Source organism: Gymnogyps californianus, chromosome 19 (genome assembly GCF_018139145.2).
Source record: "Gymnogyps californianus isolate 813 chromosome 19, ASM1813914v2, whole genome shotgun sequence".
Classification (NCBI taxonomy): Eukaryota; Metazoa; Chordata; class Aves; order Accipitriformes; family Cathartidae; genus Gymnogyps; species Gymnogyps californianus.
This window is the reverse complement of record NC_059489.1, coordinates 10,211,675-10,230,584: the sequence shown is the minus strand read 5'-3', so window position 1 is coordinate 10,230,584 and position 18,910 is coordinate 10,211,675. Positions and strand designations below refer to the sequence as shown.

Genomic DNA, 18,910 nt, shown 5'->3' with positions numbered 1-18,910 from the left:
GTCGCTTGTAGCCTGTTATGGGCTGATTTCAGTTTATACGAGTGTCTTTCGTTACTGTTCAGGGGAAAAAGTGTCTGATTTTGCATTTTCAGACTTCCTAAAATATATATAAAACTACTTGGCAAGCGACATTTAGTTCTTTTTATTTAGTATGTATAATTGTAAACGCTAATGATTTTTAGGACATTTCCTATGATTAGTATCCTTCTGGAACAAATATCTAGAGGTGAAAGTATCTGTGAAGCAGGAAACAAAATCTTATTTGCATTCTCCCTTACCCTGGAGGCATCAGACTGCATTATTAAATGTTTTGGGTGTGTGACAGAATCTGAATGAAGTACAGTGTCTATATTTAGATTTCATTAGGTGCATACAGAAATAGAAACGTTCTTATTGTAATTTCATCTAAAGTCTATGATGGATACCTGCTAAATGTGAATGAGCGATACAAGTCTTGAGAAACTTCTCTTCAGCCAGGAATTTACAACACAAAATCCCACATATTGTATCTCTTCGATCTAAATCATTTTATCTCACATTACAGCTTGTATCCTAGGGCTGTGTGTACTTTGTGCTACATAGCTCCATTACACTGATTTGATATAATATCAGAGCTGGCTTTATAGTGAGAAGTACTGTAGTAAGAAGGTTTGGTGTATAATAAAAACATTGTAAAATTCATAGATTTGTATCTTGCCAAAGGGGAGAAAAAGGAACTGTATATAAAACAATATACCTCATTGCGAGATAAAAGTCAGCTTGGAACAAGATGAGCCATAAAACATTGCATTTGTCTTTAGGTAGTGTTGCTCATGAAGACAGGCAGCTGGGGCAGGTAGCTAATCTTTGTAGCAATTTGTAAGCTTTTGGTCAAGAGAAATTTAATGTACACAGAAAATAAAGTTTGTACCTTCCGTCTGAGATTCAGGCAATTCCCTTTTATGCAGAAAATGTGAAGTGTACTTACAAGGCTTACAGTAATTTCATATGCCGTGTATTCAGAATGAGTATAATATTGTAAGAGCTTGTTCCGCAGAAATAACCAAGTTACGTAATCTATTGAAACCATCTGGTTTCAGGCACTAGAAGCTTCCAGTGTCATCTAAGCGAAGGAGAACAGGCACTTAGTCTGAAACACACATTTGGTTGTTTTAGAGGTACTCTGAGGCATGGGTCTCATATCACTGATGAGCGCAGGAATGCCTGCTTCATTTCCTGCAAAAACATACGCATCCAAAAATAGGCAGGAGAGAGAAATAGCGTAACATATTCCTGTACAACTGAAATAAAGATGAGGTCAACTGCATTTTTATCTTCTATGCTTGCATTTGGCACTTCAATTAAACACGAAAACTAATGACCTCATTAGATTCTTGAAAAGTAAATGGCATTAACATTGATAGTCTCTGTCTTTCTTAATAAGCCTTTCATGAAAAATAGGCCATAATGCAAACCATGCCTCAGTTAATGACCCATGACCTGAAGATGAACTCAGACATTAATAGAACCTATTAACAGTGTAAATGTAATAACTTAGTGGGATGATACAGTCCAGCAATTAATAAGTTCACATGAAGTTCAACAGAACAACAAGGACAAAAAAAATCAGTTTAGTCACCAGTATGGTCAAGGTTCAAATGGGATTCATTTCTGAATTTCCTGTGGATTGTAAGGGCCTTGAATTCTGTGTGCAAAACTAGCTATAAAGAATCTGTTCTTTCAGCTCTCACTGTGATGAAAAAGTTCTCTGTTCTTCCATCTCTGGATTATCTATCAGGTGAGATGCACCTATAATATAGAACTCTCTTATCCTGCCATGAATAAAAAACCACTGGAAGGGCCGTTCACTTGAATAGCTCCTCTTCCTGTCTGGTGTTACCCGAGTAGCGTGCGGACCATTGTATATAGAAAAGGTCAGATTTATGGTATTGCTGTGGATGGTAATCAGTGCCTAAAATTCCAGTACTGTTTAGGATATCGATATTGTATTTGTGCATTTCTCAAGTACTTGTACATCTGTCTTTGCTCTGTTGATTCACTTATGTAGCCTCGCTGGGGGAAGGAGGGGAAAGGCAGTCAAACAATATGGCGAGGTTTAACTCAGCTCAGACATTAAATCATATAGCTTTTATTGTCACATTATCTTTCATTTCAAAATAGGAATAGAGCAGATGTTTCTTGACTCCTGTATTCAGTCAGTAGGTCACCACACATTTTAACAGAGCTCCATTGTTATGTTACTTGGGTGGATGGTATGGTAATAACTACTTGGGACGGAGGAACACACTTCGTAGTCATTCTCACCCGCTGCATGAATACCCTCATTTCACTCCTGCAGAATTTTGGCTCCTCTTCTTCCTTCCAGACTACATAACTGATGAGTATTGAGGGGCCACAGCAAGTGAGATCTTAGGAAAATTATGTAAGCCTCGAGAATGATCTTCCAAGCAGAAAAATGTATATTTCTAACATTTCTTTTGTAAAGTAAAGAAGTGACAAGAAAACGAAAGAAATGGGAAAAATAATGTACTTCAAGAATTTGGGTCAAGGAGGAGTATTAGGATGCGGGAACAAACCTCTACAGTCAGAAGAACTTGTATCCCACCTTCTGGCTGAGGAAAATCTTGTTAACTGAATACAGGCTAGGAAATGATACTAAAGGCTACTGGGAAATGGCTTACTTGAATCCCTTCTGACATGGGTAGGAAAAGCAGCCTTGATTTGGGATGATGCAGAGTAATAATACCTCCTAGTTTTTGCTGGTGGCTATGAATATGTAATAATGTAAAATCTGAAAATAGCTGTGAGAATCATCTCTGAGTAGTGGTTTGTACAACTTCTAGATCGTTTCAGGCATTTTTCTTTAATCATCCTTTGCACGTTGCTACAGTTCCCGTCTGTTGCACCTGCACTGGCTCTTAAAGGATGGGAAACTGGCGTTCCCTTATCCCTCAAGGCAGGAATCCCAGTTATCTATTCTGGAAACATCAAAAAATGTGGCAAATTAGGTGAACCGGAAACCTGAAGGGGATAACTGAAACTCTCTCTTTTGACACTCCATAAGCTACCTTTTGCTTCAACATGGGAGAGAGATTGTTTGTGCAGAGCAAGTTTTCACAAAGATTAAGTCTGTGATTGTCACTCTAAAGCTCAGTCGCAAATTCTCTCCTCAGTTCTGTATTTATCTGATGATCTCGGCTTGCACTGTTTAAAAGTATTTCAAGGTTAACTCAAGACTGCAAAGTGTTCCATATAACTTGAAATTTTCGTTAAAAATGGCACACACAATATGGGGATGTGATTTTTAAATTCTTTTCTGTGAGCATTTTCATAGGAATGCCTCATAGTGATGCAAGGAAAAAATCACAAGTGCTGGGTATATTGGCTTCATTTTCACAACCCAAAATAGGTATTTAAGAAAGCCATTTATTGGTGCTTAAATGAAGCTCACGGACAACATTCCTGTATTTGAACAGTGATCCAATTAATTTGGAGTTTAATAACTTTTGTATCCTTTTATTGCTGAGTGCAATTCCCTTACATACTTTCCCCACTTGCATTTCTCAATATAACATTCATAGATAAGATTGGGTCAGTAAATCTGCTTCAGTCTCAAATCTTTGTGGGTGATTACCACCAACGTGATTTGGTCTGCTTGAATTTTACCTCTATAGGAACTTCTGTGGAATACAGGCACCCATCACCTAGACAGCAAATGCGTGCTGTCTGGAAGCGACCAATACTGAACGTACTGGGGCATCTCCATGACAATTAGAAACATTTTCTGTGTGCCTGGCTGTAGGTTCCAGTGTTTGCCCTACAACTAGAAGTTAGTTGATAATTCTTTTTATGCCTTGTAAGGTTGCCTGTTTTTTCCTTAGCTTTCTTAACTTTGCAAACTCAAGTGGAAAAGAAACTTGCCTGTGTCACTCAAGTCAACAGAACAGATTCTGAAGTACCTCTGGAATGTAATACAGTGTTATCCTTCTGAAGTCACATTTCAAAGTAAAATCAGTTTTACAACCTTTCCATTTACGTGTAAGGCAATAATCTTCCTTTTTAGAAGCTAGCAGAAGCTCTAAAATTTCCAGTAAAGTGATCCTGGAAAAATACTTGACCTTCATATTTCTTTCCTTTAACTCTCCTTCTGGGAATATAGTATGCTCTAATGAACACGGAAAAAGGCAAGTGTCAAAGGATGCCAGCACCAGCTAAAGCTTTGCAGCAGGAATGCAGCTTGTGGTTGCATTAGAAGAGATTTGCAATCAAATCTGAGATTTTTTTTTTTTTTTCTCCATTAGTTGAAGTGCTGGTGCACAGCCGTAGTACTCGAAAGAGTATGGAAATTTTATATGGAGTAGCTGTTCTTCTTGGGTACATTTATTTGTGTGTGAAGTTCTTTCCAAGTTATCACACCACAATCAATGATGAAGTGCTAAGCAGGATCTGGCTGTGCTCAAAAATCGCACGCTGAAGTGAAGTGGGCTCTCTGGAGCTAACTAATAATCCCAGCAAGAATCCATATGTCTTAGTACCATGAGGGTTGCATGTTTTTCAAACCATAACTCAGGGCTGTGAAGGAACGACGCAAATAAAACCACAAAATTCCTATCATTAAAGTATTAGAAGAGTTTGCTAACAAACTTTTGGGAACAAATTAGGCTACCTATTAACCTCAGTAACCTCAAATGTTATATTTGTACCTCAGAGGTATACTTCGTAAGAATAACTTGGAATAGTAAATTTGTATCTGTTACAGGCCTTTGAAATTTCATAATCCGTTACAAAAAGGAGAAATTTGAAAACATTTCATAAAAGTCAGATGTTACTGTAATGCCAGATGATCAGACATCTCTAGCGATCATACTCATGTATTTTACAGTTTTGTAGTAGAACCAAAATTGGTGTAATGCATACAGGATTACGGATAATCAGAACTGCAACTAGGAGACGGAGCAGACCGATGCATTGATGAGAGTGACTGCCAACAGCACCGCTGTAGCAGCTCCTGTTCCTGACTGTCTGCCCACCTGGACAGTTTAGATCCTTAACATCAAGGAAACTTGAATGGATTTTGATTTTCCTATAAAATCGCAAGCTGCGCTTGCAGACCAGTAGTAGCTTACTGTAGCTGCCCCACAATAACCTGTGCTGACTCATGAATCAGAAGCCTTATTTGAAGCAGAAGAAAGAACATATTCTTTGAGTATTTTGGTGTTTAAATTCCATACCAACTTGATATAGTCAGAAGACTGCGGGGCTCAAAGTTGACCTGTGAAGAAGGTATATTGGTAGGAAAAAATACGTGCTTCCCAAGACAAAGAAAACCATAGGCAGCTTTAGGATCTCACAGGAAAATTACTAGGTTTTTTCTGTTAATGCTTTAACTAATTTCAGCATCTAATTTCTTGGATCACAAGATGTATTACAAATTGTAGAACAAGTTGTAACAATTGTTATAAAGTGTATTGTGTTCTGTAATGATAAAGCAAATGGAAAAACCTATTTGAAGAAATGCTTTCAGAAAGGAATGACAATTGGGTGTTTATCAGAATTTCCTATGAAAGAAATTTTCAACTCAAGGTGCCTTGTGCGAGAGATGTAGATTAGGAAGATTCGTCCATCAAGACATAAATTGAGGAAATCAATTTATTGCATCTAGAAAACTGTTTATTAAGTATGAGATAGGTTCCTAGTTAATGAATATTCAATGAACCCTGGACATAAAACAGATGTTCCTAACAGCAGGCACTTTTCTTTAAACCATTGTAAATGATGTAGTCTTAAATACTACATTATAGGTCTGCCGTTCTAAACGCCTACCTGGTTGAAAGTGATAGGAAATGTGCGCACACGCATGTGTACACACACACGTGAAAAAAAGCTGTAGCTGTCAAAGTGAATCTGACAGTTGGGAGGAATGGTCCATGAACAAAAGGCTTTCCTTGAAGTTGTCTTCTCTTTCCGAGAACCTGTCTTGAACTTGTTGAAGATCTCAACAAGTCTTCAGTATTTAAAGATGTTAGGTGTTCCCTTGTTACTGGTTCCAAAGCCATGTGGTTCATCATTTGGTATTAGTCTCACAGTTGTTTACCTCAACTGCTTGGCTTAAGTTATGTTGTGGAACTTACTACAAACATGAAGACATAAAGGTGAAGACATAAAGGCGTAACGGGACACAGATATCTGCCAGCTTGCTTTTTTCCTACAGCATGTTTTAAGGACTTTTATGAGGCATACCACTTCTTCCAAAAAAAAAAAAAAGAAAAAGAATTTCCGCTGCTCTTTGTTTCTAGAAATGCTATTTCTTATAAAAGTCGTCTTCAAATAAAGGCACAGTCACATTTGTGTCACTGCTGAATAATACTTCAGAACCTTTAAAATTAAATTGCTCTTGTTTGGTCTAAGTGTGTGCGTGCACATTCGTAAGTGTGAATTGTGTGTAACGGTAGTTTCAGTGTTGCGTGTGACTGCAGTTCAGTGATTATTTGTTGCTGTATGGGTGTCTGCTGATTCAGAGCTTTGAAAACTGACTTGTTGAAGACTTGAGCCGAATACCACAACTTAAATGGACTTTAATCGTAGCAGTGGGCTGTATATTTGGGTTGATTGGAGTACTGAATTTGTGACATTTCAACTTTGCATTGACAAAGGAGAATGAATGCATAGGCAGATGGAACATGAAGAGGTCATCTTAGATTTAGGAGATAGTTTGCTTGTATGCACTGCAGGGTTATAGCACAGTTCAGACAGGGAGTACGGGTATGGGCAAAGAACGTATTGGTGGGCACTTGGAATTGTCGATGTTGAATTTGATTACCATAGCCACACTTTTTCATCTTCTTGTGATCTTCTGTTAGGGTTCTTGAAAATAATAGTGGTTTAGCTACGGCTTCAAATCTGTCCTAATGATTTTTGCCGGAGAACTTCCAAAGAATTTCTTCTTTTTCTAGCAACAGTTTACATTTCCCTTGGAAATTTCTAGTATAATGTTTTAGTGTGATTTTTTTTGTATCATGTGTGAATCCGTTTGGTCAGGTTTATGTGTATGAGAGTATGTACATATGCGTGTAGGTATATAATAATGCTAAAAGTTTTAGGGGTCAAAATCCACCCTTTTTCTAACTCTCCAGGGGAACCATCTGGAATCACCGAGTCAGGTTTCTTGAAGACAGAGTCCTGAGCTCCTGGACATCATTCACCATTTGGAATGCTGGCAAGCAAGGCAAGAAGCTCTACAGAAGCTTGTCACCAGCTAATCGGAAAAAGGTGAGCTAGTAAGAGTGGGTAACATCTGTGCAAAACCACTTTCTTCTCTTTCATATGCCTCCTTGCTTCTTCTAACATAATGTAGCAAAATTCTTATAAGATATTTTGTCCCCAAAGTACTAGTTGATGATTAATATAAATTGGGGAAATTCTCAATATTCTGCATGATGTATTTCTTTTCAAATGCTATATTACTTTATTTAGAGCGTACGGTGTGTATGTAGTGCTACATATGCACTCATGTTCCTGCTTGCTGGTGACTAAGCATAGTAATAGGTTAGACATGCTATATAACTGTTTATGGCCTGCTACTGTGTAAGTAACCATGTAGTAGCCAGGTACCCAAGGTGAGTAGAGTAACTCTTTATTTGGATGGTATAATACTAAACTACCTTGTCCAGGATTATTCATACATGTATAATATTTGCCCAGTTCCTAAGTGGATACCGGACAGGTCCCTATCGGATGCTGATCCGCCTGGTTTGCATTAGGAGGAGTAGTTGTACTGTAACTCCCTTTTCAAAAGCTTGATTGTTTAAAAATAGGGGTGGGATGCAGGGTGAGCAGGCGAGTAGAAACTATTGTACATGACTATCTAATTCAATTTACAATCAATTGAAAATGTGGAGGTTACTTATATTTGGCAATGGCAGATATTTCTCAGGAGAGATTTGTCTGAGAGTTTAAATACCTTACTTTTATAGCATTTTCTTCTGCGTAATAACTTTTGGTTAGATAAAGGCTTTAGGGCTAATGTCAAATGGCTGTTTCTTATCAAGAGCCACAGAACATTCATTTTATTACCGAATGTGTTTTCTTTTCTTAAAAATATGGATGGGAAGACAAAATGACAAATACATATATAAACCTGATTAATGTTATGGCCCTCAGACCACACACATATTAAAAAAAAAAAAAAAAAAAAAGAAGAAATTTGGATACCCATAGCTGAAATTACTGAATAGACATGGGAAACACTCATACAGTAAATACACAACACAAGAATTGAACCTGAATGTCCTGCTTGATATTCCAATGCCATCCCTCTTTCGTTGCCATCACGTGGCAGTGGGTGAACTGTATGAAGAAAGAAGATTAAATGCTATGTCTCTCCAATCAGTTACTTCATTCAAAGAGGATAGAACTGTCCATTAAATGTATTGAGTTATCTCGGTCATGCAGCGCAGCGTGCACATGACTTTGGGGGGTTTCTGAAAATGTTCTCTTTCGTTAGTATTTTGCAGAGCACTTTGTGAATTCCACTAACTTACTAGCAACGATTGCACTTTTCTGTCTGCAAAATTATGAGAATTAGAAAATAAGTTCCAAGGGAAGAGATGGCAGGTTGTCTGGTAGATTTTTGAGATGTTATGGAAAAAAGAGACTATGTTGGTTTTGCAGCAGTGTCTCACCATCTTAGGTGTTGGGGTTTTTTGGTTTGGTTTTGTTTTCTAGCTTTTTTGTGCCAAGCCAAAATGGAGATTGATATTAAGATAGAACGCCTCTCTAGCTTTGGGTTACATTTGCCACCTACTTCTATAGGTGTCTCATTCAGGACTTCACATCCTGTTCAGCAAACACAATGATAATTTGAAGATGTCACTGCAGAGATGATAAAAAGGGCAAGAGAAAAATAATATCGGTGGTTTTTTGCCATTTGTCTGCCGAAGAACCAAAGCTTACCTCTCCTTCAGCACGGAACAACCTTCATTCCCCGGTATGCTAGCACTGACAGTGTGGTTCTCATTAACTGGAGCTTGACGTTCTTTCCAGCTGACCTTTACATAACGTTTGCTTTGGCAGTGCTGCAGGCCATGATACTATTTTGCTTCTGTCAAGGTTACAATTGCACATATTCCAGTATGCTTTAGTTTGATATTGAAATATTGCATTGAGCATTAACCCATTAATTACTGGATACTATACCAGACACATTTAGCAAGCTTACATGCCAGATGCAATTGCATGTGCCAAGTATGACTCATTTTGCAAATGGACTGCAGAAAACTACTGCTAAAATGCAGTCACAGTCTGATCCTTAATACTTTCTATAGAGTAATCAAACTTTATCCACTGTCTGACATGTTACCTGAAGTATTCAGAGGTTTTTCTCAATAACCAATGAAGGTAAATAGCTTCAGAAAGTGACTTGTATCATCCTAAGTGAGAGTAGAGGCCTAGCTTTTAGATAACACGAATTTAATCAGAAATTAGCTATCTGTAGTGACTAAAGCACTAGTTTTATGTAGTTGTTCAGGCTCATTATGATTGCCGTTATAACTTCCTAGCTTTGCCAACAGTGAGATCCCAAGTCTATCCGTCTCAGTCAGAACTGAAGCTTAAATGATATCCTAATGTTTCATAGTAAGTCATTGGCAAAAGGCTGTAGAAGTAGTTAAAACATCTCGCTTCTCCAAGTGCTAATCAAAGGATTATGCTGCTGGTGTTTCAGGAAATAAATTCATAAATTTTGCAGTAGGTAATTCATGGCAGTTTTCATTTTATTCTAAATAACAGTAAAGGAGGCTAGTTAAACTCCATGTTATACTTTTTCTCAAAAATCCTTCAGGTATTTTGTGACTAATCTTCAACTCTTGCCAAAGACTCTAAAATCCCATATGAACAAAGGTTGTAAATAGTTGTTGCTTCGTCCTTTCCAGCCCGAAAAACAATTAAATACTTTTCCTGTCTCACACTTTAAAGACTACCTTAACTAGATTGAAGCTTTCATATATTCTGTTAATTATGAGAACACTAGAGATTCAGTATCATTTTGAATCTACAAGTAGAATCTAGTGCTGTCTTGTAAATGGAGGCCCTGGGATATGAATTAATCAATTATGTAAAATAGACACCTTTACAATACAATTCCAAAAGCCCCTTAAGACAAAATGGGATGTATTACATCAATACAATTACCATTTTCTCCTCTGAAGGCCCAGTTGTGTAAACCAATGTGATCTTAAAAGGTCTAATACCCTTTGAAATGCAGGTAAAATTGCCAAAATAAGCTGTATAACTTAACTAAGCTGTATAATTTAACTGTCTAATTTCAGTTGTTTTTATACTTTAAGTCAGTTTAGACTCTTGAAAATTTCACCTATGCTCGGTTTCACTGTTGCTGCATCCTTTTATTGAGATTCAGAATTTCATTAGTTGTCATGAGACTGATTTTGGTTGGAATATGGAGTCACACCAGGGTTGTTTTCTAAATTGGCACTAAGTACCTGTAGAAAATTTGGGACACATACTCCTAGAATAAATAATAACACCCGCCCCCAACGTATTACATACAGCTTGTATTATTTTGTAATTGTGAAAAAAACCTAAACTCTACTAAATCTTCAGGAAGAGAATTAATTAGTTTGAACTGTCAAGCTTAGGGCATGTAAGAAAACATCTTTTTCAAAAAAGAATGTTTCTAGTATTTTTAGAACCTGATAAACAAAGCAATTGTATTTCTTATACTGACTAGGTTTTTGTGGGATGTTTGAAAAGTATTAATATGTTGCATGCCAAACAGCATTGTTTCTTAGAAAACAAAAATTCGGCAATTCCAGGAAGCAGCAGTCTGTGTATGTTCATACTCACTAACAAATTATTACTTTAGTCTGTTTGGAAAACAGTCTGAATTTGAATTATGGCTGTGTTAAAAGAGAAAAGGACACCTAAGCAATATTCTCCCTTTTCCTTCAGACATCTGTATGGTGAATATTAAAATAATGCTTTGTCTCCAAAGAGTTCAGGCAAAAATCCAAGGCTCAGTATTTTTGCTGAACAGCAACACAAGAAAAAAATTATTCAACTAGTAGGTTTTTTATGAATTAATTACCAGGATCTCAGTATTCTTAGGGAAATTCTGTTTCCTGGCTGTCCCCTTCTTGATTCACGCAGTTGACAGTGGTTCAGTATTAGCATTTCTGCAAGAATGAAGTCGAACAGACCTTGTTTTGTTTAAAACACATCCGTCTTGTCTATAATTCGCAGCTGAAGATGGAAACCAAATGTTTTTGGGATGCTACATATGCCTGGAGGGTTTCTGAGCTGTCTTGTCTGCTCTTTTATTCTCCACCAAACTTCAGCTAAAAGGAGAACTTCGGCATTAACATTTTGTGTCATTTCCGATAGCTGAAAATAGCGCTCAAGTAGCTAACAGAAAAGGAGGGGGTAGGACGAAATAAGCATCAGCTAATTAGTGGCATGGAAACAGTACTAGTACACAGCCAGCCCGTGAAGTTTCTCTATGACAACCCTATCCGCCAGTGGCAAACTGGAAAGGTTCAAGAAAGTATTTTGTACCCCCTTTTTCCTAGCTCATTAACCATTTAAAAATCATCTGTTAGTTTCTCTTCACCTTTTTCTAAGAGCAACATCACTAAACCGTGTACTTCAACTATGATCCTTCAGCTCACTCACAAAAGCAAGAAATGTTTAAGTTTTGTAGCTTTTTAACTACTCTAAAGTATATGAATGGCAGTATGAGAGACTGAAGTGGGGACACATCAAAGCAAAGAAACGTAAAGGGAAGAATATTACACCCACCTTGACTGTGGAGCGAAAGATAGAATGACAACGTGAAAGCGAGTTAAAAAGAGAGCCTACGGAACAAGAAGAGAGAGCTGAAATTTGAAAGCTTCAGTTAAATCCAGGTATAAAGCATCCTAAAATGACATGGGGTAAAAGAGAGCCTTCATTTTGGACTAGAGCGAACACTTGATGCTGAAATATGGCAGGGAAGTCTCCCTGCTGCTTCCATTCGGGAAGATGTGCTTTTTGCAACGTCCGTTTTGTCAGTACGGAGGCACGCACACTTGAACAGTTACTGCCATAACTAATGTAGTTAGCTGTTCTAGAGAAATGGGGCACTTGCAACTAGTTCCCACACTGTTACATGTAAAGGCAGTTGTATGTTGTACGTAATAAGGGAAATTTCGTACGTACGATATTTAGAAGCTTATTTTGCATGTTGGATTCTGGTATTAAAATTCTCTTCAGCAACTTTGTTATGTGTATGTGCAAAGAGGGAAGATGCCACTATCTTTAATGGAATAGTGTCTTTAAATGGAATCATGAAATGCATGCTTGGAATTTAAAGATACCCACAGCTTCTGTCATGGCTGTAATGCTAAAGAGGTGAAATAAAAGCAGCAGCCTGATACTGAAAATCACTCCGATTGTGACGGAGACTCGCTTGCTAGTTTCATGGTTCCGCTTGTGGCGTACTGGAAGATGTTTATGCCTCTGCGTGTCTCTTGTTCTGTTTGTCATTAACTGTATCTATTTAAACTGGCATTAGAATGCTTTCAGTTACTTTGCTTTGACATGAATGGCCAAAATTGATTTAACTTTTGCGGAGATGTATATCAACATGCTTCCCAGGCTTTATATAAGTCTGAATGAAAGAATTATAAATAGAAGAATCAACAGGGTCACTAGAAGTTTAAAATGGATGAAGGATTGCATGAGATGTGGAGAGAATGCAATAGGGAAGATCTGCTCATACAGGATTTTGTAGAGAGTTTGCAGGTTGTCTTCTTTAAAGATAAATTTTATGAGACCAATTAATGTAATGAGGAGGGAGAGGAGACAATGTGCAGGTGACCATTTATCAAAAGGGGTGTCCATTTTTTCTATCATGCTCTACTTAGTTATTCTCTCTCCCTTGTAAAACTTGCCTCTTGTATCCTTCCAGCTAGAACAGATCTTGAGAATTTGCTGTGGTTATGTTTTGTTGCTTTCTGTAAATGATCGTTACAGACCTAAAGCAGACCACAGGTGAAAATGAGGGAATAAAATCCCATGAAGATCATTCACCATAAAAGGACATTATTAGGCCGATGAAATCTTTCAGTTTTTCCATTAGGAAATCTGAGTGGAATGGGAAGTGTAAGGAAACATCCTCTGCAGTAGCCAACAAGGCAGTAAACAAGTCAAGTACAAAACAAACTATTAATTCTTGTGTAATAGTAGCAGAGCTCGGACAGCGAGGTAGTTACAGTTGCACCCCAAGCCCAGTCTTACTGACTTCTTAGGTCGTACATTTGGAGTAGGGTTAATCTGCTGCCCATTAATCTCCTGTTAGCACAGGGAGGTCTGATAGTCCCAGCCTGTGTGTCCCTTCACACAGCTGCTGTGTTTATTAAAAAGAACCAGCCAGAGAAGTGCTTTTATCTTCCTCAAACGTATCTTCCCCAGCAGAGATTTTTTTTGAGTAAATATCTTTTGAGCCATATAAACTTTCTCTTAATGAGGGAGAAAACTATTTCTCCTTTTTCCCTTACACCGTTGTTAATGTATGTTACAATCCATATTTATAAAAATTACTTCTAGTAATTATGTAGCTTGTATATAACAGCTACCCAGCTATCTCTTCCAATTTTTAGCTGAGAGAAATAGCAGTCTTTTTCTTTTGTTTTGGAATTGTGCAGATTTTCATACAAGTGATGTTCAAACCAAAAATATGTAATCATTTATATAGTTTCTTAAAACTGAAGTGCGATCTGAGGACTCTGTAAGCTTCAATGGTGTCATATTGTCAGAGGCATTGCAAAAGAGCCATTTTGCTAGACGGAGCGGGGGGGAAAACCCAGCTTGAGGCTGCTTTATAGCTTTATAATTCATAGGTTCCTCCCTGGGAGACAGTAGTTCATGTATGGATAGATGGTCTTCATAAAAGATACAAGCAAGAAGCCCATTAACACAGGAAAATAAATAGGTAACTCTGGGTTTATCCTAGTAGTATAAAGTAAATAGCTCATATAAGCCTGATGCCTTGAGTTCTCCTTACAGGATAAACAACTGTGTGTAAGTCCTGTATTTAGACTCCAGCCATAGATTTTCTTTAATTGGAAAATAAATAGTGTGTGCCAGAAAAATAGTTGACTTACATTTTGGCCACCCACATGGTGTACAGTCTGGCAGAAAAATTGCCCATTCAAGTCTGATCTGTTTTATAATACTGTAAATATCAGATTTAAGCTGGCTGAATCCATCGAAAATTATACGTGGAGATACCTTAGTGGTAACTCAAAAAAAGGTTAGAGTCATCTCCATCTTCCAGGGGAAATTTGTCACAGACTTACCTGTCAAGTTGTTGGCGTTTTTTGTTTGTTTTTTTTCCCACACAGCCGCTGTTACCAGGAGTTTCAGGTGCTGGATCGTCTGGGGGCTGGGTGGTTAGTATGGCAAAGGCAGTTTGCAGAATTTTCTACACATGGTAGTATGAGTTATGGCACAGGATGAGAGGAAGTATTACGATTATTGGTAATCTAGTGATACAAGAGCTATCTTTCGTTCTCTAACACCATTCATGTTAAGAAGAAATCTGTGCACCAGTCAGGAGTTTCTGTTAACTGCATTATAACGTGCTGAAGGTGCAGAGCGTGATACTTTCCAGCACAGATCTTAACAGCTGAATTCTCAGTTACTGACATTAAAGTGTAGATAGAATTTCACTTTACCTTATGTCAAAAGTTTTGGTGTTTTGGTTTGTTTTTTAAAATCTATAGGAGTATAAGCAGCTGAAAAAATAGCTTTGATTATTGGAAGGTAAGTCAATGTCTTGGACTGTATTTATTCCCTGAACTCTGTTGGGTTGACAGTGAAGACATATCCTGCTAAATTTGGTTTATAATGATCACAGCTTCTAGGACAGTAAAACATTAGTGGTGGAACTGAGATGTGCAGAATATTGGAGGATTTTAGAGGTGGTTAACACCGAATGAAAAGTATACAGCTAAGTAATCTCTCTTTCCACAGTGGCTTCTATTTGCTTCCCTTCATATACATACATATTTATATACGTGTGTGTGTGTGTATGTATATGTATGTACACATATAAATAAGATGGGTAGAGGAAATCTTGGGATGTAGTTTACTGTGCTCAGTCCACACCATCTGATTTTTCAACTACAATAAAGCATTACAGTGGTCATGGAAATAGGGCCAGGGATACAAGGTGTATTAACTTGTGTTTAAGAGAAAAAAGAAAGCCTAAGAAAGATCCTGGTTCTTAGTCTTTGTGCTTGAAGGAGTTGCTTGTGTTTGCTACTGTCTAACCCAGCCTGCATCAGCCACGAAGACCTTGTACAATGTCTGGTAACTTCCTAGTACTGCCCTCAATTCCCTGTTTCTTTCTGTTTCCATTATAATGCCTGAAACAGGGGGAAGTGTCCTTAGTGCGATCCCTGCGTCAGGATCATCCAAAGCAAAAGTCTGGATCTGCTGGCCTGTAATGCGATCCCCTTAGTCATACAGCCCCAAAGTGAAAATTTAATGTTTCCTTGGTGTTCTGCTCTTTCTTTCTTTTGGTGCCTGTTTTCAAGCAACCTGTTTTCCAGGTATGAATGTCTGCCTCTGAGTGGTTCCAAGGACTATCCCTGCCCACCCCCGCCAGTTCACTGGCTGTATTTTCCACATTGACTTTGTATGGTGGTGGTGGTTAGCCATGTTTGTAGCCCCTTGATATTTTTGTTTGTGTTCTCTTTCCCTTGATGTTTAATGGAAGAACTAATATTATGGTATTTAAGGATTTGGATAGAAAACGTTCCATAGGCTAGTGGAAGTATCTCCAAAGTATTTTTGATGTAGAAACACCTTTTATGTTATAAGAGAATGCCGCTCTGGCCATTGCCTGAAAACATGTGTAAGGCAGTTCTGTTCCTCTGCAGTTTTGCCCTTGGGCTGTAAAGGTGGCACTCTGCGTCGGGAGTAAAGTAGCAATAAAGAATGCAAAAGTTCAGCATTATGACACCAATGCTCTTGTGTCAGTGTTTTCCTCTGCTCAAACAGAGTGAGGTCACTTTAGGTAAAAGAAAACTATCTTAATCACAGGAGGAAAATGTGTGAGAGAGATTTGTAGACACACAAAGCAAGCCAGCCTTTTGCAGCCCTCTCTAACTTAATAAATTAATAAACAGCTGTTTGGCTTTTCAAATTTTCTCAGCAGTAAGTGTTGTTAATCAATTTTTAATGCAACAATTAAAAAGATAGGAAAACTGCTATCCAGCTTTCACCAGAATAATTGATTTCTGCAAGACCTTAACTATCTTAACTGTTCTGCTTCAGTGTAAGAGTTCTGTGTGGATAACATGAATAGATCCAATGGAAGTCAGAGGAAAACATAGCTATGTTTATTTTAAAAAGTCTTCCGAAATGTTACTCGCAACCTAATGGTTCAAAAATGAGGCCACTGTGTATTTTGGATTGCAGGCGTTTATTCTGCCTGCATATTTATGAGGAATGCAAATAAAAAAACATGTGAAATATTTGGCAACTAGGGCTGCAAATAATGCTTTCATAACTACAGTAAGAATAACCAAAATGAAGCAGTAATTATATGTGTTTAAACACCAAATCTGCTGAACTTTTCAGTTGAAAAATACAAAGTCCAAAACCGTAGGAATTCCCAAACTTGGTGTGTTATGACCTAGAATTGAGGCTGGTATTGCCAGAGCATCCAAAGCAATAGTGCAGCACTGCTACACTGAGGTATCTGGTGGTAGATTATATGCTTAGGATGGGCAGAAAGAGGAGGGTTTGTATCACCTAACCTTAGGTGTTCAGTGGAAGTGCCAAAATGAGGCTAGTCTCTGTTTTTAGTTTACTTAGCATATCGCTGAGGATGCAGCTGATGATCCCATGGACGTTTTCTCTTACGCAGTCAGACGCTTAGATCACCTTTCTCATGTTCGTAAAAGCATAATGTGCTCATGGACAACTGCAAAATTTGCCCATCTCCTTAAGATACACCCAGAAAGGATTTAATAAATTTGTAAGCTCTGTAGGAGGACCAGAGTGCATTGCCCTCATCCTGTGCTCGTTCACATGCCTGTAGCATTACTTACCTAGATACACTGCAGGTGAAGTATCTCCTGGTAGCAAAGAATCGTATTGAAATGCTCTGCTTCTGTTTTGCCAGGTAACTGCATTTTGTGATGTTGATGAAAAGAAAATAACAAAAGGATTCTACACGTATGAAGAATCTGAGGTTAGTTATAAGTATTCTTGCATTCTTTACTGTGATCTGGAAGTGTTCTGGGAAATGTGATGAAAGACTACATCACTGATTTTAAATATTGTATAGCAACTCATTTTGGTAAGGAGGCCGTGACGGAAGACTAGAGAGCTGGGGATTTGATACTGGAGTGTGAACTATGGAGCCAGAACTACGGATCTCACGCTCACTGAAGTCAGTTTAGAAAGACAAAAATATATAGCCTCTGAAAGGATTCTGATGATGGGGTAGAACATAGCCTTCATTGACAGTTTTTTCTTTTAAGTGGGAGTAGAATTTGGCTCATGATGGATAAAAGTCACATATCTATTAAAATAAAGAAAGCTTCTGTGATTAATTGTAACCTATCTGTATATTATAGTTATACTGTATCTGAATAGAACTTCGATAGGTTCCTTGGGAGCCTGAAATTGTAGGCAGCAACATTTTATTCCCTAGACAAGGAAGCGTGATATTTAGATGACAATAAACAAACCATATAGAAAAAAAAAGTTGTCATGAGCAATTAGCTCAAGACCTGAAGTAAAGTTTCATCCAGATTCAGTCCCAACAACAGCTGGTGAAAAGCCAGTTCTTGGTTTCACTGGGCATTGGATCAGGTCCTGCGAGCGCAGCCTTCCGAGAGCGCAATCTGACATTACGGCTTGGCCAGCCTCGCTGCAGGGGTGGTCTGACTTCGCTCGCTGGCCTCAGCCACACGCTCCCACCGCTTTGTTTATAATGGGTCTAGCAATCTTGCGGCTAAAGGATGACTTGATTCAGTTAGCTGATCTGGCAGGAAAGGAACCCTCAAAATAAAAAGTTCTCCGGCAAGTTATCTTGTGAATCAAATTACCCTGAGGTTGCATGATCCTTATATCTGATGGGAGTAGGACTGAGGGAGGGGTGGAGGGAGAGGAGGGGCACCTCCTCAGATACAGCTTGTGGTTAGACTAGAGTAACTGTAAAATCAAATTCTGTACTGGGAAGCTAATGAGTGCTTTCAGGAAAGCAATCGGAGTTCAGGATTGTGACCCAGAATACTGAGGACTCACTACCTACCAGTGCAGTAATACTGTCGGCATAATTGTTACAGATCCTGGGCATTTGTCTTCCTAAGACATACCCATCCTCTCAGATCAGTCGTAAAGAAGATTGTACTGCAACCTGTTGTGAATCCTGAGACAATTCTGCAGCTTGGATCCATGGTGAAGTCCCAGTTGGGCATAAGCCATTCAACAGCTCCCACTGAGAGGGAAAGATTCTCCTTTGTATCCGCTATTGTGCCTGCTCTGATGCTTCTCTGATGGCACAGTAAGCTGATGCAGCTCACTAAAGTGGCAGAAAATTAACCTGCCAAAAAAAGAAAGAACGTATTTTTTATGGGATAGGCTATTAAAGCAGCATACCTTGCAATCGGATCAAAGAGGAAATTGTTTGGGAAAGGGCTAAAAGTAGAGCTTGGAGGTAAGGAAGAAGCAGTGGAGGAGAGGAGTGAGACCTTCTCCTTTCAACAGCAGAAAGCTCTTAATTCAGATCTGGTGCAATGTGTAACTTCATTCAAAGAAACACAATTGTACTGAAAGATTATGGTAAGAAAATAAGGGGTACTTGAAACGACTGGCAAAATAATGAGCGGAAGCGTGT

At 38.3% G+C, this 18,910-nt stretch overlaps 1 protein-coding gene across 1 annotated transcript in view; it reads left to right on the top strand.

Annotated features, from left to right (window-relative positions):
* Positions 1-18,910, top strand: part of B3GNTL1 (UDP-GlcNAc:betaGal beta-1,3-N-acetylglucosaminyltransferase like 1) — a 128,345-nt gene that overhangs the window by 102,107 nt on the left and 7,328 nt on the right. Inside the window, exons 9-10 of the mRNA XM_050908663.1 lie at positions 7,134-7,269; positions 17,189-17,257. Of these exons, the coding sequence (XP_050764620.1) occupies positions 7,134-7,269; positions 17,189-17,257 (205 nt within the window). The remainder of the gene's footprint in view (positions 1-7,133; positions 7,270-17,188; positions 17,258-18,910) is intronic.